Raw genomic sequence first — 23,506 nt, forward strand, 5'->3', positions numbered from 1 at the left:
TTTATGTCCTGGCTTTGGGGCCCCCAAGGTGAGGACAGTCATTAGATTTGGAGCAAGGGGTCACCAGCATGCTGATGATGAACCCCCGCCAGCTCTGCAACATCTGAATCAGGGTAGATGGTGCATGTCCTAAACTGGTACCTGGATGGGGGTAAATAAACTGCAAATGAATTCAGTGGGGACAGAGGCCTATTTTCCTCATAGAGCAACAATTCCCAGAGTGGTTTTAACAATCAATTCCTCTTCCAAGGGAACTCTGATAATTGTAGCTTTGTGAGGGGACTAGGAGTCTCCTAACAAATCTCAGAACCCTTAACAAACTACATATCCCAGGCTTCTCTGGCTCTGACATGGTGTTAGGTTGAAGGCAACAGGTTGCCTCTGACAGAAAATGAAAAAGCTTAACTGATTACTGATTGGATACCCTAGCCACAAACTCATTAGACTCCCCAGCTGCCCTCTGGGAGAGCGCAAGAGTCTTGGTTCTCGCAGAGCCACTCACCGAAGCACCACAACCTTCCCCAGAGCTCCCACTGCAATGTCGGTGAGGCCATCTCCATTGAGGTCTCTCTTTCCATGGATAGACTGTCCAAAGAAGACCAAGCCAGGAGAAATTCTGGCTCCTGAAATTCTCTGTGGGAGAGAAATGCTACTGGCTAGAATGATGCAAAGTGGCAATGTGACCATTCAGGAGGACAAACAGATCAAATACAAGCCAAAAGAAACTTAATGACTGGTGCTAATTTGTATGAGTTTTTGGCATCAGCTAAAGCAGGGCTGGGAGAACTTGGACCTCCCACACCCTGCACAGCTGAGGTTTGACAGTTCAATAACCTGGCATTGCAATATGTCAAATGACATACAGTGGTACCTCGGGTTACATATGCTTCAGGTTACAGACACCGCTAACCCAGAAATAGCACCTCGGGTTAAGAACTTTGCTTCAGGATGAGAACAGAAATCTGCTCCAGCAGCGCAGTGGCAGTGGGAGGCCCCATTAGCTAAAGTGGTGCTTCAGGTTAAGAACAGTTTCAGGTTAAGAACAGACCTCCAGAACGAATAACTTAACCCGAGGTATCACTGTACTGTGATTGACAGGTGGGCAAACTCAAAGAGGCTCCCCAGCCCTGATCCTGACTGCCGCAGGCTTCCCTACTCTAACTCTTAAGGCTCCCAAGATTCCGCACTCTCTCCCCTCCCAATTAAAACCAAGGACACACATTGCCGTTGTGTGCGCGCACACACACCCTCCCCCCAAAGTTTATTTTTAGAACATGAACCTTTAAGAATTACCCCACCTCCATGGTTCTGTGCGAGTCCCTGTTCTGAGCAAGAGCGTGTAGTGAAAGTAGGAGGAAGGCTCCTTGGTGGGCAGAGGAGCATTTCATTACTAACATTCCTTCATTTCCTGTGGCGGTTCTCTCACCCTCACGGCACATGGGCATGCCAGTTAGTGCTGTAGCCCTATTTGGTTACCTGGCTGTACTGCATCTGCAGGGTCTTCTCGTGTCCGTTGTAGATGTAGATAGCACCTTTCTCATCGTCTTCTGAGGGGGCTCCGACGGCCACATCCGTCAGTCCATCCCCACTGATATCTGACAGGTCTGTGATGGCCGCTCCAAACCTGCCCAAGGGGTATCCTGGATCCCCAGTCAGCTCCCCCTGGCGAACAAGAGTACCCTGGAAAGAGAGGTGCCCTTGAAAGGCTGCTGTCTTTCAAAACCACTGATTCTGTGACACAACGCGGGATTCCTGCACAGGTGCACAGGACACACACAGCTCTGCTCACCTGCTTCCAGGTGTACACGTAAACTCGGCCCCCTCTCATCTCTGTGAAATACTGAGGGGCTCCAACAAGGAGGAGGTCTGTTTCCTTATCGCCATCTATGTCCACAGAGCAGAGCGCTGCCCCAAAATATGATCCGATCTGCAAAAGAAATATTTAAACATCCAGGGTGAAAGGGGTGGCCCTACTGGGGGGCCATAATCATCCTTTTGTCTCATTCCTGGCATCAAAGTTGACCAGAATGTCCGGACCCTCCCAGCAATAGGAGCCCTGTTTTCTTCACCTGCTGCCCTGGAATGTCCTGCTTTAATGTCCAATTGGTTGTACTGGAGTTGACCTCAAATATGAGGACTCTTCCCACATGTTGATATCGAGGGGCACCAGCAGCATAGAGCTCTCTCTGTTGATGCTGTAGAAATTTCAGTGCATACCCTGAAAAGAAAAGAAAAGAAAAGAAAAGAAAAGAAAAGAAAAGAAAAGAAAAGAACCATCAGGTGGCGATACCAAAGAAAAAGAAGGTGTAGACTAGGGGCATTTCTACACAACACACACACTGCCCTGCGTTTTGCAACACAGAGATCTAGAAACTTGCTAAGAGCTCTCAGAAACTTAAGTTCAGAGCAAGCCCAGCATCTCTAACCACCCCAGCTCTGGATGGTCAAGTCTTGCTTTCAACGTGCAAAAAAGCAATGAAGCTTTCTCCCCTATCAGATCCATGAATCTTGTGGAAGATGGGAGAAAGCGAGCTTCTTTAGGCCCCCTGTGATCAGAGAGGGGGCCAAGAGCCTCAGAGAAAAAGGAACCTGTTGTCAAAAGGCACTCCCCCCCCCAGCTGAGGCCAAAAGGCGCTCAAAGTCTCCCCCACCCACCCCACTTCCTCACAACAAAACAATTACCAGCTATGTATTCCTTTCTCCCTTCCTCCTCCATTTGCCCAAGATACCCTTGGCTTTTCGTTAATTTGAGATTAACTTAGGGGTCAGCAAACTTTTTCAGCAGGGGGCCGGTCCACTGTCCCTCAGACCTTGTGTGGGGCCAGACTATATTTTGGGGGGCGGGATATGAACAAATTCCTATACCCCACAAATAACCCAGAGATGCATTTTAAATAAAAGCACACTTCTACTCATGTAAAAACACCAGGCAGGCCCCACAAATAACCTAGAGATGCATTTTAAATAAAAGGACACATTCTACATTTCTACTCATGTAAAAACACGCTGATTCCCGGACTATCAACGGGCTGGATTTAGAAGGCGATTGGGCCAGATCCGGCCCCCAGGCCTTAGTTTGCCTACCCATGGATTAACCCTTAGGTATTGGTAAAAGCCCGAGGCATCCTACTATTATGAGTTGGGGTGGGGTGGGGTGGGGTCAGTCTGCGGCAAGTTCAATGGGAGAGTTTCTGCTGTGAGCCCCTCCACCCTTTCTTCAAGTTGTATATACGTGTAAATAAAGTCAAATGTCTTAAAGACACCATAGACTCTACTGAGCTTCATTCCAAGGAGACCAAACCCTGGGTAAATTCTGGGAACCTCTAGAGTCTCTTACTGCTTAGCGATCAGGGTGGTGTGTAACACTGCACTGACGTGCAAGTTACGCTGTCACTGTTGTAACTGCATTTCACGTTTCTGGTCTTAACTGATAATTTTACAAATACCAAAACCCACAATTGTCTAGAACAGGGAGGGGAAATCTCTGGCCCCCACAGACTTAATTAGGCCTGGCAGGAGCCCTAATTTGGCCCGTGCAGCAGTTCCCACACCCCAAACCCCGCTCTCCTGCCCTGCTCCATCACATGTGATATCAGCCGGGAGGCAGGTGAAGGCGTGGCCTTCACTTTCATGTGTGTTTCAATAAGAAATGCACTTAGAAGGCACTGCTAGAAGGTTGGTGGCCTTCTCTTTCCCCCACCGCTGGACTACCTTGGAGGAAGGTCAGGTTGGCTGCCAACTCTATGTAGGAAAAATAACTGTCCGTAGGAAAGATAGCTATATCTATACCCTGTTCAGATAAACAAACAAAAAACTCCACACAACACATATGTGCTCCGTATGCGGCCAAGAGGCCAAAAGTGCCATGAGTGCCAAGAAAGGCCAAACATGGAGTCCAGCACTCTTCCGTTGCGCAGCTTGCTAAGTATCCGTGCCGATCCAAAAGTCCTCTGCCTCTTTGGCCGGTAGCAGAGCAATCGCAGCAGTTAGAAGCAATTGCAGCGTGTGGGTAATAAATTCAGAACAGACACAAGGCATTCCTTATCTTCTTAGCCTTTAATCATGTAGCATAACAGCATAAATCAGACCTGGCGAAAGCTCGCCCATTCTTTCCCTCGTACACAGACAGACTGAAACACTCAGAGTCAAACCACTCCCTTAAGTGTTTGTAACCACGCCTCAGGAAAGAGACGTCACTCAGAACTCTTTAACCCTGTGAGTTCTGAAACCCATAACACTCCGTACTGGAAAATAAAGGCCCAGTTAATGGGGGAGATGGTGCAGAGGCCCAAAGAAAGGAAGGCCTTCTCTACTCACCCAAGTAGGCGCCTTCCATCTCCTTCCTGACTGAGGGAGTCGTGATGAACTTTTCACTGGCCAAACCCTTCTGCTGTTCTAGCAGGCCCCCTGCCCAGTTGTCAGCACCCACAGCACCCAAGACCACCCGGCCCTGCCATAGGGGAGAGAGACATGGAGAGAAAAAGGAAGAAAGAAACAATTTCAAAATCAATGCTTAGGAGACACGTTTTCAGCAACACTTCTAAGCAGAGATTTTTTTACCCCATTCATCATCTGTACTGGATTTAGCATATGCCGCTCTTTTTAATTGTTGATATATAAGCAACTGTTTTATTTTACGCTTTTTAACATATTGCAAAATGGCTTTGAGATGCTTTGCAGGAAGCCATTCAGAAATGGAAATGGAAATAAATAGTGGCACCGGGCATTACCCTGCAGGATGCAATCCCTACATGAGTTTGCCAGGGAGTGATCTCCCAATCAGCTCAGTAGGACCTACTGCTGAGCAGGTACCTACAAAAGGATTTATTTTAATTTATTTGTTCCAGAAGTTTATGCTCCGTTTTTCAAAGCAGATTGCACCAAGAGGCACTGTGTTCCACAGTTCTGGCTCACCTGGGATATGTCAGCACTGAGTCCACTCGATGACAACTCCAGGTGGAACGAGCCAGTATCACTGGTACCTGTAATGTACACAGATTGGGTAGGGTAGGTGGGGGACAGAGAGAGATGTATTTGTATAAACCTCCCACCGCAGATGGGGCTGAGATTCAGCTGCTTCAACTGAGGATCTGCAAACAATTCTGCTTGTCCCATTCTTTCTAAGAACAGGTTTTCCCTTTCCCTCCCTGCTTCCCCCCATAAAACCCACTCTTTAGTGCTAAATCAGTACAAACAGCAATCTGCCAAAAAACCCACCAATGGCCACTTGTTCCAATTCAGCACTAGACTGTGGGTTTTCCTTGGGGAAAGTGGCAGGACAAACGGAAGTGTGGATGAGCCCTGAGAAAGTACAACTATGGAGTACAGGAAACTGAGTGGTGGAATTGTGAACAAGTGACCAAATTTAGTAGATAATGACTGAACTTTACCACCACTGCATGCAGATGGTGAGTGTGGCCCTCTGAGCATGGTCAGAGTACACTCACCTCACTGCCAGGTTACCCCAGCAAGTGTGCAAGCAAAATGAGTGAACAGGGTGGCTTCTAGTTCAGAGAGTCCATCTGTCTTTTGGACAGGTTGGTGGCCTGCAACCCCACTTCCCAAAATTAATCTCTGCCACCAGGTGATGCCCACAGGATCTTTTCCACAGATATGCCCATATGGTTCATGGGACCACCTGAAACAATCCCTGAGGGTATGTGCTGGACAGCTGTAACACAGGGGGTGGCCCCAAGAGACAGTGCTGGGTTTACACACAAGCAAAGTAAATTACAGTTCAGGGTCTCAGATATGTGGCCTCTAAATACCAAAACAAAAAACAAAAAATCTGCATTTCAAGTTGTACACAATTGGTTAAAAATAAAAGAACAAAACCCATTTCTTTTTGGTAATGCTATAGAGCCTTTTAAATTTGATACAGGGCCACAGTGTGTCTTAATCTGGCCTTGCCCACAAAAGTTCCAGATTGACCAGTACTCTGCTGGTGAGCTTTGGGTGCTTGTTAAGATATCATTTTGAAAGACAGGGTTCCCTACCATTCCCTCTTCTCCATCCCATCGAACCCAACCCAACCCAACCCAACCCAACAAGTGACTAATCCATGAACCCAAATAAACACCTTCAATCGCATAGATCTTAGACTGGAGGTCGTTAAAGCTGCCTCTGAGCTCCTCAAAAGTGGCCAGCACCTTCACAAACTGGTCTGTGGGTTCTGAGGCAATTTCCCGGAGCTTATCCTGAGCTTCTTTGGTGTTAAAATAATGCCCAACCTGGAGAGACAAGGAAGGACCAGATGAGGCAAACCAAGGTAGGACTTGGCAGTGGGGAGTCTATACAGGTGTCCGCCGCCCCCCCCCCCCCACTTATGCTTGATCGACTCACGCACGGCCGTATATACGTGCAGCGCTGGGAATTAAATAATTTAATTCAAATGCAGAAATGGTGGGAATGTGATAGAGAGTCCTTGGGACTGGTGAGAAGACCCTCCCCGGAGCCCGAACAGGATGTCAGTGAGGGCGGAGGAAGCCCCAAATAGACTGGAGGCACAGCAAGGCTCTGTTTGCGCTGCTCAGCCTCCTCACCTAACAGCTGATGTGTGGGGTAGCGCAGCCGCCACAGCCGCTTTCCTGTACCTCCTCCAGCCTCCTGCCGGCTGTTTTCTGTTTAGGCCTTGGAGAACTTAAGCACTATCCTGCAAGGCTGAGACACAACTCCTAGGTACTTTACCCCAATGGCAAGGCGCAAGATGCCTTTTTTCTTGGCAGAGGCTATGACCCCATTGTCACTATCTGTGGCAACTCCATCGGTGATGATGATTATCACTTTGTTAGATCCTTTCCGCATGCCGCGCTCGGGAATGAAAACTTGATCCCTGCCATCAGTAAACAAGGGAATAGTTATTTTCTGGACCAAGGCAAATCCTTTGAAAATATGGGTTCCCAAACTGTGGTCTGTAAGGTTCACCCAGGTGGTCCATGGCATGTCCACATTAAGTATTCATATTGATTTTTAACTGAGTTGTTGTTGCTGCTTTTATTTATCGTATAAGGAATTTTTACTGATTTTCAACAAGGTATAAGCAAAACACAGAGTTTCCCCTGCTTCCCTCCAACTCCCTCCAGAACAAAAGATTAATTTCTCAAATTTTGCCACAAGCTTTCTTGTTGGTGCCAGTCATCAGAATATTAATTTGAGTGTCTTATAAAGCTTCTTTTATTTATCACGCTGCACTGTATTGTACTACGATTTGAATCTTATGGAATCAGAATGCAGGAGAAGGTGGGCATATTGGGTGACTTACATCCAGGCCTCTTTTTATAAAAGTCAAAAGCGGTCCCCACCCTCCAAACCCAAGACAGCGTTCTGAGAACACACTGTAAACACCAAGAACATAAAACAGGGATAAGCCCTGAGAATGCAAATAGAATTTAAAATATTCGTTTAGTTTAAAATTTCCCTTAATGATTAGCACTAATATAAGTCAGGACTCTCCTGAGTTTTGTTTTGTTTTTTTTGCCGCTAGTGCAAATAAAGCTACCCTAGAGCTGAAGGACTTAATCCAGCAGCCATCTTGTCTTATAATCCTCTGGCTGTCCTTGTAAGGAGGCCTGAAGGGGAAGAATACACTTAATCCTTGGTAAATTATATAAAGGACAGTATAAAATATAGGGCACGGCATCTTCTGCTGGGCCTGTTCTGCATTCGCAAAAATGTTCCTTTACTTGCCTACTATAAAGTCTACCAGCCAAATATTCAATAGACATAGTCTGAAATCTAAGCTGGGTAAAAGCATGCCCTGCAGCAGGAATAAGGCTGATTCCTGTATGCATTTTATGTTTATGGCTGCAAAGAACAGTAAAATCTGAACCTGAAACAGCCTATAGTTAGTGGCGGCACTTCTCTGCTACTGCTATGCCTTATGATGGTACTCTACAACCGATGGTATCTGCTCACTGTCATGATAGAGTTGGGGGGCTATGCTCCAAGGCAGGTTCTTAGTTTATGTATCTCTTGTCAAAGGACACATAATCCCATGATCTGTTACAGCCCACTGCCTCCTTCCCAAAGGGCCCCATTCCCGACTTTGCCAGCCACTGAAAGCAACGCTACTCACACCACACATCTGATGGCCTTGAAGGTGTTCGTAATGCCTTTCATATGTGTCACTCCTTTCAAGAGTGCTCGAGGGTTGGGATTTCTTGTATAATCATTGAAATCAAACTCAATTTTGGGTGAGCTCGAAAACTGCACAGCAGCAAACTGGAAGGGGAGAGCAGAAAGAGTGAATCATTGTGGCAAAACAGTAATGCAAAACAAGCTAACCCTTTTTGCCCAGGCTGAAGGATGAAGGTGTACTACTAAGGACCACAGACATCGACCTGGTTCACAAGTAACACTAAACCATGGTTTGCTTAAGACAGCCTTTCTCAACCTGTGGGTCCCCAGATGTTGTTGAATTACAACTCCCATCACCCCTAGCTAGCAAGGCCAGAGCTCAGAGATGATGGGAGTTGTAGTCCAACAACATCTGGGGACCCACAGGTTGAGAACCGCTGGCTTAAGACATTGCTTGTTTAACAAACCACAAGTTAACTGTGAGTTGTCCCACAGTCGATCAAACAAAACTATGGCTCACTTCTCCAAAGTTTGCTTTGTTTTTCCAGCTGCTCAAAGCCCTGGGCTGTGACCCTCTGGTGTCCGACAAGTATATCTTACATGTACAGTGCTGTTGTATAGTCCGTCCATCACACCAATCATAAATTCCGTAATGTTGCTGAAATCCTTATTTTTCATGCTTTCTGACCCGTCGAAGAGAAACACCAGGTCCACATTCCCTTTCAAGCACTCTATGGGATGAATGGGGAGATTGGTTATAGTCTAGATGGAAATATGGGCAGGGAAGGAATGGTTTATTAAACTATGGGAACTGCTAACTTCAAGTAAAATTACCTGGATGCTTTGGGTTCAACCAGGGAAAAAGAAAATAAATTGATTTCAAGCAAGAATGGGCAATGTTTAAAGAACTACTGTTCCAAAGTTGGTTGGTTATATCTTATTGCAATTTTATAATATATGAATATGATTCTTCATAAACAGAATAGTATAAATATATAAATAAAATGATCCAGTTAATACCTTCTCCCTGTTAGCTATATTAAATACATGAAGTAAGTTGGTATTCCTTTTTCTCTCTCTTTATTGTTTATGCATCGATACTCCGGAATTATAGTATTTAAAATTTACTCATAACTGGGGGGGGCCACTAGGGGCGCCTTGGAAGATGGCGGATATTAACATCTATCCAGCTCGCATGAGGTAATTAGAGGCTGATTATGGGGAGTATATCAGTCTCCCTTCATCTCTCCAGGGAGGAGAGATGCTGTTTTCACCCGCTGTTGCCATAAATCGCCCCCGAGTTCGGAAGAAGGAGGGGGTGAGGCACTGGGTGCACAACCCTCGGCGGGTCTCGGAACTCCTCCGAAGCTGCTTCCAGGTGCGAAACTAGTTGCGTTACTTAAAAGGGGGAAAAATTGGCAAAGATAATGCACATGCTTCAAGAGAGGCAGGAGGTTTTTATCTGCTAATAATTTTACCACTGAAAGGAATAAGACTGAGACGGACTGAGATGGAAGATTACATCAAAGCACTGTAGATATGGTATGTGGATTGGAATGCCGGAACTAAGGGGGGGGGACGACTTTTTATTTATTTTGCTCTATGTGATTACTAATAACCCTCCCTCTGAAGATCCGTCACAGAAATTAATTGCAAATGGGACTAAAAATGAATTGTGTGGGAATAACTATGATCTTAAAGGTTTTACTCTGCGAAGGATTTGGAAAGAAGAAGGGCTCTCTCTTGTGACGCAGCAAGAATGGAGACTTGATAAGAGACCTGTGTTGCTGGAGTTGGTCTTGGGGAGGGCGAGCCGAAGATATATTATTTTCAAGGAGATTGTGAACTGGAAGTGGCAGCCCTCCTGGAAAAAGACTAATTCACGATGCAACAGGTCGGAAAAGCTAAAGAGCAAGCTTTTAGACTGTATTTCATCGGAACGACAAAAATGGCGATTACTCGCTCGAGCAGAAAGGACTGTTGGATGAGAGTGATTTACGAGAGAGCAGCACAAAGCCCACACAGAAACACAAATAAGACTGTTTTTTTCAACCCACTTGCGGAGCAACTCAGAGGAGAATGAAAAGGAAAATGAGCAATGACAAGTATTGAGAAGAGGAGACTGGAAACATCATTCTTAATATGGAAGAAGAACAAATATTCGAGGATTGGACTCCTGCCAATCAAGAAGCATGGGTACCCCCCACAAAAAAATTATAATTTGGAAAACAATTGGATTATATGATATGTATTGTTATAATTTGGACTAATTGATTTGATGTGTTTAATTTGGTAATATGAAACTTAATAAAAATTATTTAAAAAAATTAAAAAATTAATAAAATTTACTCATAACCTCATGGTATTTGTAAAGAGTGTAATTCTTTGTTTGCTTGTGTCCATTTCAATACTTCCATTTTCAATGTATTGGGATATGCATATCTATATACAAACAAACAACCAAGCAAATAAACAAGAGGGAAGTTGCAAATAAGTGTTGGGACAAGAGAGCCGGCAATTGGGTGAGGAGATTTCCTGTGTCCAAACAGGAATATTAAGAAACAAGAAACTGCTTCTTAATAGTCCATCGAGGAAAGGCTTGGAAGAGGTTGAGGTATTGTTTCACCTTTTAACCTAGCTCTTCTCTGAAAGGAACTTTGCAAGTTGCATTCCTAAGAAACAATGCTCATACTTTAGAAGTTGTTCTCTAAAGACGGAACTAATGGCTAAAGAACAAAAGATGGAACTATTTTATTTAAAAATAAAATAATAGAAGCTTCTTCTGACTTTCCAACCTTTGCTTAACCTGAGAATTTTCTGCTCAGGGTGAAGGGACATTTTCTCCTTACTTTGGTATCCGGTCTTTATGCTCTCTGGGCTGTGCAGTTTGGCATCAAACAAATAGCAGATCCCGCTCAGGTAAAGATTTTTGTCACAATGCTCTGCGAGTCCCGGCCCACATGCCTGCAGGGGAGGAAGTTTCAAGTAACAGGTGAAAAATAAATATAAAAAAGAGTAAGCGATTAGATGGCATTAGATAGGGACAAGGAAAGTTCTGGAACAAGGGAAGTCCACAGCCGGATGAATGGAGAAGGGGGGTTCTGGAACTCTCCGGAAGTAACCGAATAGAGCAGAACTCTGTGGCCACCAAAGATAGATAGCGCCACCAAGATTGAAGGGGTTTCCCAGGTGGAAGATTATGGACAGCAGAGCTGAAGTCTGAGCTGATTCCCAGAGAAATTCTCCTACACAGGCCTTAAGTGACACAAACAGGAGTTGCATAAAAGCACTTCCCATTGCAATTTGGGGTTTGCGCCTAAGGCACCAAAATGTCTCTGGGGGCAACCCTGGTCTCCTTTGGGAGGGAAGTAAATTTAATAAACAGTAAGGATTCTTGAGACTCTCATCCTAAGAGTCAAATGAATCTTGGAAACACAGGGCTGTACTCAACTAACATTTTTCCTCAGAGCAGGCTCGCTACAATGAATTGTCATGACTGGCTTGGGTCGATTCATTTTAACGGGCCGCCTCTGAATAAAAGTGAGTTGAATACGACCCAAAGACTCTGTGCCCAGTTTGTGTTGCTCAAATCCACCACCCTAAAAGCAATTCCAGCCCAGACTCACAATCATCTTCGACCCTCGAACGTCACTTGCCAGGGTCATGCCAAGGTGGGACACCCCGGAGCCCCCTGCAAAGAGACATCGAGGTCAGATGGATCCGTGCCAAATGAGACACAATCAATGTAGACCCTGCAGATCTGTAGCCACCCCCCCTGCCCCCTAGATAGCTGCACAGGCCTAAAAGCCAGTCAGGACACCCCCCACACACACACACACCAAGGCAAAATGGCGGCCATTTGAACAGGCCACCAGGGACAGTTAGGGAATCTCCCTAGAACCACCTCTGACATGGAGATTCTGGAGCATTTCCTCAATTCTTGTGGCATAATTCTTGTCAAGTTGTGGAAGCTCACTGAGGACTATCTATTCAGGGTCTGCAACAGGGGTGGGGAACCTCATGGTTGGGTGCCAAATGCAGCCCCCCCAAGCTACTCTTTCTGGCCCTCATGAGGACTCTCCTCAGGCCACAACCGCTCCTCAGCCACACCTCCTACTGGCCCTGCTCCACATCCAACTTGAGCTTTTTTGCCTGGCTGGAATATGCCCTTCAACTCTGACCTGGCCTCATGCTTGCCTGTATGGTGGATGGAGAGGGAAGGCAAAACACACATTAATCCCTCTGGAAATTTGCCTAAATGGGCCTGCATCCTAGTGTCCCACAACTCACCGTCAAGCGGGACGTTTTCACATGTGTCGCTCTGCATGTTACATTGGTATACTTTGCCTGTGGAGTTCTGCTCACCGGGGGCTCCCACAATGATCCTGACAAGAATTAATAGCAGGTGTTATGTAAAGATTTAACCTTTAAGCTGCAGTTCCCAAAGTATGCCTTTAACAGCATAATGACAGGCAGAAATCAGGCAGACAAACTTTTTTTTTCTGGAGTGGCAATGAAACAATGCAGGGAAGCTGCACCATCTGAATTTCTGCCTGCCACACAGCTCTTAGGGAGGCTCCTATCCATTAAAAAAGGGACCAGCCCTCCCCCCACCCCCTGCTACAACTTTTCATTCTCACTTCTTGAAAAACACTGCAAAAAATAACACAGAGTTCAAAAAAAGGGGAACAGGTTGGGAGTGCCCCCCTCAAAAAAAAAACCCAACGAAACCAAACAGGATGTGAACTTTCCACTCAGTCACAGAATATAAATCCAGAATAGTGAAAGTTGAAGTCACATGTATGGGATTCCTCTTTTCCCAGGCAAAAATGTTGTAGTGTGCTTTGTGCCATGCTGTCAGTGGGGGTTTCTCACTTTGGGCAACTAAGGCACCACCCTAGATGAATCCTGTGCCCCCTCGGTCCTCCACAATGCTTCCATGTTCAGTTGCAGAGAGTGGAGGCTTCACTCGCCAGCTTTTCCCCATCAATATTCTCAAATCAGCCAATCCGCTCTTTTAAATTCCTGCCAAAAGGAAACTATCACTATAGCCGGGGTCCCACCTTCTGTCTCCATGGAAGAAACAGAGCAAATGCATCAGTAAAATATGTGATATGCTACCATTTTGCTAGGACATCTGGTCCCCAAGAACTTGAAAGTTTTGCCTCCCCACCCTATTTTCCCAGTTTAGGTAGTTGTGACACTTGAATATACATAGGGAAGCAGTTCAAATTGACAGAGTCAGGGCAACGGCAACCCATAGCCAATCACAATGCTTTAAAATTCCTTCCCTCCAATAAAAAAAGGATTCACACGAGGGTGTCCTAAAGTGTGGAACGTCTTTTGCTAAGAGACCAGCTAAGGCCATACCTGAAATTGCCAATTGTGTGGACATAGACTGCATCACTATATAATTTAATTACCAGGGGACACCAGACTTAGTTGCACCTGGGCGGTACTAGGAGTTTCTTGCTACTGTTTTGTACTTATCGCAGATAGACAATTAAGTTTTTGTTCGTCTTCCTGACTGATTCCTCCCTTTAAGCAAGTGTTCTACGACCTTAGGTCCCCAATGTTTGTTACGACTACAACTCCCATAATCCCCAGCCAGCTTAGTCAATGGTTAGGGATGATGGGAGTTGTAGTCCAACAACATATGGGTGACCCAGGGTTGAATAATGCTTCTGCAAGACATCCACAGCACCAACTTCTCTTTTGCCTTTCACAACAGCTTGATATTTGGACATTTAGCAGATGAAGCTTCCTGCTATTGGGATTTTTGTTTGGCAGGTGTTTGAAGCATTAAAAAAAACTATACGGGGGACTGGACGGCAACTGTAAGCACTCATTTCCCACAGTTAGGAGAAACCCAATACAAAAATCCTTCACACACATCCCCTGGCATGTGGACTGGGGGATTACCTAGTGTCAGGGCCTTCTCCAAACTGCAGGACCTGATATCCAAACTGCTTGCTGACATTGGAGGAGAACAGGGCTACTGGAGAGGTGTCAATATTGTCTCCCAGCGATGGTGATGGACCTGTGGAAATAGGAGGTGCCATGTTTATTCAGAGTGGATGGAGTAAGAAGAAGCAGACCAGAAGTCATCTTCTTGTCATTTCCTACTGCATCTAAGTTTGCCAGCTAGCCAGGAGGAAAAGAGGCCTAGATTGTTCCCGTGCCCTAGATAGCAGTTTGATTTAATAAATCAGAAAGCAAAGTATTTCATGGCATGGAGATAAACATTGTTATCTAGTAATATCAGCAGGTCATGCTCCTGTTGAATGTACAAGAGCAGAGCAGAGTTGGTCAACTGACAACCCTAAACCACAGTTCAATTTCCTCCACAGGTCTGTGGGAAGAAGAGGTTGCACAACTGAAGTGGGTTTGGTGCCCTTGTGCAATAAACCCCTGTTTATTATTATTTTTGAGGTAAGGGAAGCAACAATAAAGTGCACTGTGAAGTGTGGAATGACAGTGATGTCATACAACCCGTGGAAACAAATCTGAATGCTAAATAAACAGCAATTCTCCATGCAAATTTTGTGCAAATAAATCAAGACAAATGCTTAAAAAAAACACAACAGGTTATCTGGAAGATGGAGTCAATTCTAAGCTTGACAACCTGACTGAGTCCATCAGACAGCAGCTGAATACACTGCAAGAAAAAGCTAGACCCCTTCTGCACTATACATTTAAAGCAGTATCGTACCACTTTAAAGAGTTAGGGCTACCCCCAGAGAACCCTGGGAACTGTGATCTGTTAAGGGTACTGAGGAGATTCCTTTTCCCTCACAGAATTCCCTTGGGAGAGAGATTGATGGTTAAACCACTCTGAGACTTACAGTTCTGCGATGGGAGAATAGAACCTCTCAGAACCCTTAACAAACTACAGTTCCCAGGATTCTTAGGGGGGGGGGCACCATGACTATTTAAAGCGGTATGATACTGCTTTAACTGCATAGTGCAGATGGGGGCCAGATACAACAGGGCAGCCGCAAGGACTTAGGTACATTTAATTCCTTTCCATTCCCATTCGTTTCCCATTTCTGCTCCATTCACAAACTGAGCGGGAAGCGGTGGCCTATTTTTATCTGAAATGGAATGTGTCTGAGAAAGGTGGAAGCTCAACGGTGGAGCATTTGCTTTGCATGTACAAGGTCCCAGGCATCATCAGATAAGGCTGAGAGAGACTCCCTACCTGAAACCTTGGGAAACTGCTGCCAGTCAGTGTAATTAATACTCTCAGTCCAGTGGGTTTCTGTACATGGATTGGGGATGGAGAACATGCAGGTGGAACGCACCATCTTGTCCTCTGCCTCAGGCAGCAAAATGTCTTGGACCAGCCCTAACAAGAAAAAAAAATTATCTGGGCTTTGAAACAGCAGCTGATCCTTGAACATTTTGTTGTTATTTAGCCATTTAGTCATGTCTGACTCTTCGTGACCCCATGGACCAGAGCACGCCAGGCACTCCTGTCTTCCACTGCCTCCCGCAGTTTGGTCAAACTCATGTTGGTAGCTTCGAGAACACTGTCCAACCATCTCGTTCTCTGTCGTCCCCTTCTCCTTGTGCCCTCCATCTTTCCCAACATCAGGGTCTTTTCCAGGCAGTCTTCTCTTCTCATGAGGTGGCCAAAATATTGGAGTCTCAGCTTCAGGATCCGTCCTTCCAGTGAGCACTCAGGGTGATTTCCTTAAGAATGGATAGGTTTGATCTTCTTGCAGTCCATGGGTCTCTCAAGAGTCTCCTCCAGCACCATAATTCAAAAGCATCCATTCTTCGGCGATCAGCCTTCTTTATGGTCCAGCTTTCACTTCCATACATCACTACTGGGAAAACCATAGCTTTAACTATACGGAGCTTTGTTGGCAAGGTGATGTCTCTGCTTTTTAAGATGCTGTCTAGGTTTGTCATTGCTTTTCCCCCAAGAAGCAAGAGTCTTTTAATTTCGTGACTGCTGTTACCATCAGCAGTGGTGATCATGGAGCCCAAGAAAGTAAAATCTCTCACTGCCTCCATTTCTTACTTGAACATGTTGTTGTTGTTTAGTCGTTTAGTCGTGTCCGACTCTTCGTGACCCCATGGACCAGAGCACGCCAGGCACTTCTGTCCTCCACTGCCTCCCGCAGTTTGATCAAACTCATGCTGGTAGCTTCAAGAACACCATCCAACCATCTCATTCTCTGTCGTCCCCTTCTCCTTGTGCCCTCCATCTTTCCCAACATCAGGGTCTTTTCCAGGGAGTCTTCTCTTCTCATGAGGTGGCCAAAGTATTGGAGCCTCAGCTTCACGATCTGTCCTTCCAGTGAGCGCTCAGGGCTGATTTCCTTCAGAATGGAGAGGTTTGATCTTCTTGCAGTCCATGGGACTCTCAAGAGTCTCCTCCAGCACCATAATTCAAAAGCATCGATTCTTCGGCGATCAGCCTTCTTTATGGTCCAGCTCTCACTTCCATACATCACTACTGGGAAAACCATGGCTTTTACTATACGGACCTTTGTTGGCAAGGTGATGTCTCTGCTTTTTAAGATGTTGTCTAGGTTTGCCATCGCCTTTTTCCCAAGGAGCAGGCGTCTTTTAATTTCGTGACTGCTGTCACCATCTGCACTGATCATGGAGCCCAAGAAAGTAAAATCTCTCACTGCCTCCATTTCTTCCCCTTCTATTTGCCAGGAGGTGATGGGCCCAGTGGCCATGATCTTCGTTTTTTTGATGTTGAGCTTCAGACCATATTTTGCGCTCTCCTCTTTCACCCTCATTAAAAGGTTCTTTAATTCCTCTTCACTTTCTGCCATCAAGGTTGTGTCATCTGCATATCTGAGGTTGTTGATATTTCTTCCGGCAAGCTTAATTCCGGCTTGGGATTCATCCAGCCCAGCCTTTCGCATGATGAATTCTGCATATAAGTTAAATAAGCAGGGAGACAATATACAGCCTTGCCGTACTCCTTTCCCAATTTGGAACCAGTCAGTTGTTCCATATCCAGTTCTAACTGTAGCTTCTTGTCCCACATAGAGATTTCTCAGGAGACAGATGAGGTGATCAGGCACTCCCATTTCTTTAAGAACTTGCCATAGTTTGCTGTGGTCAACACAGTCAAAGGCTTTTGCATAGTCAATGAAGCAGAAGTAGATGTCTTTCTGGAACTCTCTAGCTTTCTCCATTATCCAGCGCATGTTTGCAATTTGGTCTCTGGTTCCTCTGCCTCTTCTAAATCCAGCTTGCACTTCTGGGAGTTCTCGGTCCACATACTGCTTGAGCCTTCCTTGTAGAATTTTAAGCATAACCTTGCTAGCATGTGAAATGAGTGCAATTGTGCGGTAGTTGGAGCATTCTTTGGCACTGCCTTTCTTTGGGATTGGGATGTAGACTGATCTTCTCCAATCCTCTGGCCACTGCTGAGTTTTCCAAACTTGCTGGCATATTGAGTGTAGCACCTTCACAGCATCATCTTTTAAAATTTTAAACAGTTCAGCTGGAATACCATCACTTCCACTGGCCTTGTTATTTGCAGTGCTTTCTAAGGCCCATTTGACTTCACTCTCCAGGATGTCTGGCTCAAGGTCAGCAGCCACACTACCTGGGGTGTATGAGACATCCATATCTCTCTGGTATAATTCCTCTGTGTATTCTTGCCACCTCTTCTTGATGTCTTCTGCTTCAGTTAGGTCTTTACCACTTTTGTCCTTTATTATGGTAATCTTTGTACGAAATGTTCCTTTCATATTTCCGATTTTCTTGAACAGATCTCTGGTTCTTCCCATTCTATTGTTTTCCTCTATTTCTTTGCATTGCTCGTTTAAGAAGGCCTTCTTGTCTCTCCTTGCTATTCTTTGGAAATCTGCATTCAATTTCTTGTATCTTTCATTATCTCCCTCGCATTTTGCTTGCCTTCTCTCCCCCGCTATTTGTAAGGCCTCGTTGGACAGCCACTTTGCTTTCTTGCATTTCTTACTTGAACATAAGTAGATGCAAACTAATGTGGAAATGTGGAGAAGTGAACTTAAATGAGAGACCAGGAGAAGACACAATTGACACTTCCGCCTGTGACCTTCTTCCAACAAGGGAACCAGACTGCACCCTTGTGAATTTCCCCCACTTGGAGCATTGGGGCCCCATAAAAAAAGCTGTTTGGCAACAATGTCTTTCCAGTATAATGCAACAGAGAAGTGGGCAGGGGAAACATCATCGTGGAGGATAGGCTTGCGCAGAGTAAATGAATCGTGCAGGCGAGAGGACCCTTTTAGATGTGCATCTGTGTGCACATGGTTTCCCCTGGGTGAACAGCCCAGCACATGTTTGGCATCATAGGCACAGGATCCTAGAGGCCAAAGCACTTTTGGGGTGTGTGTGGGGGGGTAATTTTTGAGGAGGCTGGGCCCACTCAACGTTTGAGGATGTTCAGCTCTGCCCCCTGGCTCCTCTCAACATCAGTCACACAACACCAGGACCCCCTTAATCATGCTGAGAAGTTGACACCTCTGTTTTGCATACAGTGGTACCTCAGGTTAAGTACTTAATTCGTTCCGGAGGTCCGTTGTTAACCTGAAATTGTTCTTAACCTGAAGCACCACTTTAGCTAATGGGGCCTCCTGCTGCTGCTGCACCGTCAGAACCCAATTTCTGTTCTTATCCTGAAGCAAAGTTGTTAACCTGAACCACTATTTCTGGGTTAGCAGAGTGTGTAACCTGAAGCACATGTAACCTGAAGTGCATGTAACCCGAGGTACCACTGTACAGAGAATTCAAGGTCCATACTCTATCTTCTCCAACTAAAAGTATCTTGGGTAGCAGAACTAGGAAAGACCTCTGGCCGAAGCAATGGGGAGCTGCTTATACTGGGCTAGATGGATCAACAGGTCAGCTTCCTATATCCCAAAGTCACCACACTTCTTTTAAGAGCTCAGTCCAAAGGTCCCACTGCAAAGCAGGCCCCGCTCTGTAGCTTCTGAGCCTTCTGTTTGAAGGTTTTAAGAGGCGGTGTGCAGGAAGAAGCACTCTCTGATCTTATCTCTCCATCTTTCGCACGGAAATTAATAGGAACTCACACTTCTTTGAAAAGACATAGCTATTTCACACTCTAATTATAAGCGAAGAGCATTATGTGAGTCCTACAAAGGTTTCACACTCAAATATCCTTACCCTGTAGGAGGATTTATATTTTTGAAACCCCTCTCAGACAGGCCTCTCTTTTTTTCTGTTTACTTATCAATACATTTCCCTTCGTCCCAAAGTAATTGTGCAGAGGGTTACAGCCTCAGAACTCTTTAAATCACACAACAGTCCAAATTTGGGGGTGGTTTTTTCACATGCTAACAAAAAAACCTGCCGCTTTCTTTGTTTACCAGCTGACTGGAATCGGGAGATATATAATGAAAGAGGAAGGATTGCCTTCTGCGCTGAAATATTTGCAGATAAACAAAAGTGCAAAGGCTGCAGCCTGCCAGGAATGAGGGCTTTAACATCAGGGTAGATCAGAGTTCAGTATTTCCCCTTCCCACAGGGTTGCCAACTTTTAAATACTGGCCCTGCTCCTGTGTGGCCTAATTTAGCAATCTGTGGTTTACCTGAGATGGAGATGATCTGACAGGAAAATCTTCCTCTGCTACTGTTTTGGCATATCTGGCTGCAGTAGTGGCCCCCAGGTTTTGGAATGAGCAGAGCCAGTGAGAAAGTTGGCGTCAAATGTTCTTCAAACAAGAAGAACCAATAGAGTCAATTCCAAAAACATTAGAAGAGATTTTTTAAAATGGTGAAATAGCAGATCTTAAAATTAACAAAGATAAAACCAAACTCCTGGTAAAAAATATGACAGAGTAAAAATAAATTACAAAATATATCAGGTCTAAAGATCGAAAAGAAGGTTAAGTATTTAGGTATATGGTTAACAGCAAAGAATATGAATCTACATAAATATAACTATTTGAAAACCTGGGGGGGATATTAAAAGAAATTTGCAAATATGGGGTAGAATGAAACTTTCATTGCTAGGCAGAGTGTCAACCACAAAGATGAATGTATTACCAATAATGTTTCCCCCCCCCAATCAATACCAGTGATCAGCAAGTCAGATTGCTTCAACAAATAGCAAAAAATATATTTATAAATATATCTGGCAAGGGGGGGAAAGCCAAGAATAAAATATAAAATACAGATAGACACGAAAGAAAAAAGGAAAGGATCCTTTTCCAAAAACCAGATGATGAATTAATTTAGCAAAGTATAAAAATTTTACAAATGCAATTCTCCATGATAATAAATGAAGAGATAGAATGGAAGATGAAATGGTTGAGACATAGAAATTTTGAGTTTGCAAATAAACCTGGCAAACTTCTGGCCTGGCAATTAAAGAAGAAAAAGGAAGATAGAATTATCAATAAAATTAAAATTGAAGACAAATGGATTCAAGAACCGAAGGAAATTAGTAAAAACTTTGTTAGTTTTTTCGGAAAACTATATAAAGAAGGTTCAGAGACTCTAGAAAAAATAATTGACTATTTGGGCAAAAATAAACTACCAATAATACCTAAGGAAAAAACTGAAATATTGAACTCACCAATAACAGCTATGGAGGTGCAACAAGCTATACAGAGATCAAAATTAGGAAAGACACCAGGCCCAGATGGTCTTCCAGCTAATTACTATAAAAAGTTAGAACAAGCATTATTTCTTCCCATGAAAGACCTAATGAATAATATTCTGGCAAATGGAAAGCTTCCGAAAACCTGGAAGGACAGCTTTATTACTCTTATCCATAAACAGGGATCAGATGCCTCAAACATGGCCAATTACAGACCCATTGCACTGCTAAATAACGATTACAAGATATTCGCAGACATTCTTGCAAATAGGTTAAAAATGGTGCTGAAAGAGATAATTCATAAAGATCAAACAGGATTTCTTCCCGGACGATTTATGCAATCCAATATTAGATGTGTGATTAATGTCTTAGAATATTTGGATATTAAAATTGATAAACCAGCAGCTATTATGTTGGTGGACGCTGAAAAAGCTTTTGATAACGTGTCCTGGAAGTTTATGAAAAAATTAATGGGAGAAATCGGACTGGGAGAAAATATTTGTAAAGGAATAAATGCCATCTATTCAGAACAATATGCAAAATTGATAATCAACGGAAGAATTACTGAGGAGTGCAAAATAAACAAGGGAACCAGACAGGGCTGCCCACTGTCTCCACTGATATTTATCTTGGTGATGGAAGCCTTGAACAATCAGATAAGAAGGGATCAGCTTGTTAAAGGCATCACTCTGGGAAACAAAACATATAAAATTAAAGCTTTCGCGGACGATTTACTTGTTATGACTGAAAACCCTAAAGAAAGCCTAAACGGCCTCGGTCCAGTATACCTGAAGGAGCGTCTCCACCCCCATCATTCTACCCGGACACTGAGGTCCAGCACCGAGGGCCTTCTGGTGGTTCCCTCACTGCGAGAAGCCAAGTTACAGGGAACCAGGCAGAGGGCCTTCTCAGTAGTGGCGCCCTCCCTGTGGAACGCCCTCCCAGCAGATGTCAACGAGAACAACAACTACCAGACTTTTAGAAGACATCTGAAGGCAGCCCTGTTTAGGGAAGCTTTTAATGTTTGATGTATCACAGAATTTTAATATTCTTTTGGAAGCTGCCCAGAGTGGCTGGGGAAACCCAGCCAGATGGGCGGGGTATAAATAATAAATTATTATTATTATTATTATTATTATTATTATTATTATTAAAGCCTGAAAAGAGTGCTGGAACTGATTAAAGAATTTGGAGAAGTGGCAGGCTTTAAGCTGAATATAACAAAAACATAAAAGGCTTGCTAAAAATGTAACCACAGAAGAAAAGGACGACTTAGAAAAAATATTGGGCCTGAAAATCTCTTCAAAAGCGAAATACTTGGGTATTTGGATCACCCCCAAGAACATAAACTTATTTCAGGATAATTACACCAAAACTTGGTTAGAGATTAGAAAAAACTTGGTAACCTGGAGTAAACTAAAATTAACATTTCTGGGTAGGATTTCCATTATAAAGATGAACGTGCTTCCAAAATTAATCTTTTTATTTCAAATGATTCCGATACTGGGTGAAGCAGGTTGTCTCAAGATATGGCAAAGAGAAATTTCCAAATTCTTGTGGGAAGGGAAGAAACCTAGGATTAAGCACCTGATCTTAATAGACATAAAAGAGAGGAGGCTTTTCCCTACCCGACCTAAAACTTTACTACGAGGCAGCCTGTTTCACCTGGCTAAAAGATTGGTGCACGTTGCAGGATCCGGACCTCCTGGACCTGGAAGGTTTCAACAACCGTTGGGGTTGGCACGCCTACCTAATATATGGAAAAGCGAAAATTCATAAAAATTTTACCAACCATATAATAAGAAAGTCACTCTTTGCTGTATGGGAAAAATATAAAGACCTGATGGAGCCTAAAGTCCCGTGGTGGACTTCTCCAGTAGAAGCCATAGCACTAAAACGGAAAAATACTCAGGAAAGCTGGCCAACATATAAAATACTTCTAAAAAATGAAGATAACCAAATAAAATTTAAAAAAATTTGAGGAAATAAGAGAACACATTTCAGATTGGTTCCAATACCATCAGTTATTTGAAAAATTTAAATCTGACAAACAAAAGGGGTTCTCAGTAGAAATTTCTCGATTCGAATCTGATCTTGTAAATTCTAAAAGAAAAACTCTTTCAAAAACTTACCGACTCCTCCTTGACTGGACAGATAACAGTGGCAATGGTGAGGTGGTCCCAGGATTTTGGCCATTCAATAGCCATGGCCCAATGGGAAAATTTATGGAAGATCAATTGGAAATTCACAAACTGTTACACAGTTAGAGAGAACTTTCAAAAAATGCAACATCGATGGTATCTAACACCATGGAAACTTTCAAAAATGTATAAAAATGTGTCAAGTAATTGTTGGAGATGCGGAGACTCAGGAACATTCTACCATATGTGGTGGATATGTAGGAAAATACAGGTATTCTGGGAGAGTATACATGCAGAACTGCAAAAAATGCTAAAGATCTCCTTCAATAAAAAACCAGAGGCCTACCTCCTGGGAATAACAGATTTGGATATTCCACAAAAGAGGAAGGGTATCTTTTTATATGCGACGGCGGCAGCAAAAGTTTTGATCGCAGCAAAATGGAAGAGTAATAAAATCCCCTCTATACAAGATTGGATCCAAAAGCTGACAGAATATGCCGAATTAGATGGTTTATCAGAAAAGATAAAGAATAAATCAAAACAGGAATTTGTTTCTAAATGGGAGGTTTTTAAAGAATATCTGAAAAATAAATATAGTAATTTAAATTCTGTTGCAGCATTCGAGGAACTTCAGTAATAGTTGCTAGGTAGATAGAAGAAATTAGATTTATTGAGAATAAGTTTAATTATGAAAATGTGTATTGGC

At 43.9% G+C, this 23,506-nt stretch overlaps 1 protein-coding gene across 3 annotated transcripts in view; it reads right to left on the reverse strand.

Annotated features, from left to right (window-relative positions):
• ITGAL (integrin subunit alpha L) overlaps nucleotides 1–23,506 on the reverse strand; it is a 50,427-nt gene that overhangs the window by 19,739 nt on the left and 7,182 nt on the right. The window contains exons 2-15 of one of the 3 annotated variants that reach the window (XM_082195901.1): nucleotides 13,999–14,116; nucleotides 12,367–12,461; nucleotides 11,703–11,767; nucleotides 10,926–11,040; nucleotides 8,677–8,807; nucleotides 8,075–8,220; nucleotides 6,688–6,832; nucleotides 6,080–6,230; nucleotides 4,915–4,982; nucleotides 4,318–4,450; nucleotides 2,070–2,218; nucleotides 1,790–1,927; nucleotides 1,477–1,680; nucleotides 503–633 (exon numbers count right to left, since the gene is read on the reverse strand). In XM_082195901.1, coding sequence (XP_082052027.1) covers nucleotides 503–633; nucleotides 1,477–1,680; nucleotides 1,790–1,927; nucleotides 2,070–2,218; nucleotides 4,318–4,450; nucleotides 4,915–4,982; nucleotides 6,080–6,230; nucleotides 6,688–6,832; nucleotides 8,075–8,220; nucleotides 8,677–8,807; nucleotides 10,926–11,040; nucleotides 11,703–11,767; nucleotides 12,367–12,461; nucleotides 13,999–14,116 — 1,789 coding nt within the window. Of the gene's footprint in view, nucleotides 1–502; nucleotides 634–1,476; nucleotides 1,681–1,789; nucleotides 1,928–2,069; nucleotides 2,219–4,317; nucleotides 4,451–4,914; nucleotides 4,983–6,079; nucleotides 6,231–6,687; nucleotides 6,833–8,074; nucleotides 8,221–8,676; nucleotides 8,808–10,925; nucleotides 11,041–11,702; nucleotides 11,768–11,980; nucleotides 12,198–12,257; nucleotides 12,283–12,366; nucleotides 12,462–13,998; nucleotides 14,117–23,506 lie in introns of those variants that run through there. The other 2 variants (XM_082195903.1, XM_082195902.1) reach the window with 2 other exon arrangements.

The sequence above is a fragment of the Podarcis vaucheri genome (assembly GCF_965113315.1).
Source record: "Podarcis vaucheri genome assembly, chromosome: 13".
Taxonomy (NCBI): domain Eukaryota; kingdom Metazoa; phylum Chordata; class Lepidosauria; order Squamata; family Lacertidae; genus Podarcis; species Podarcis vaucheri.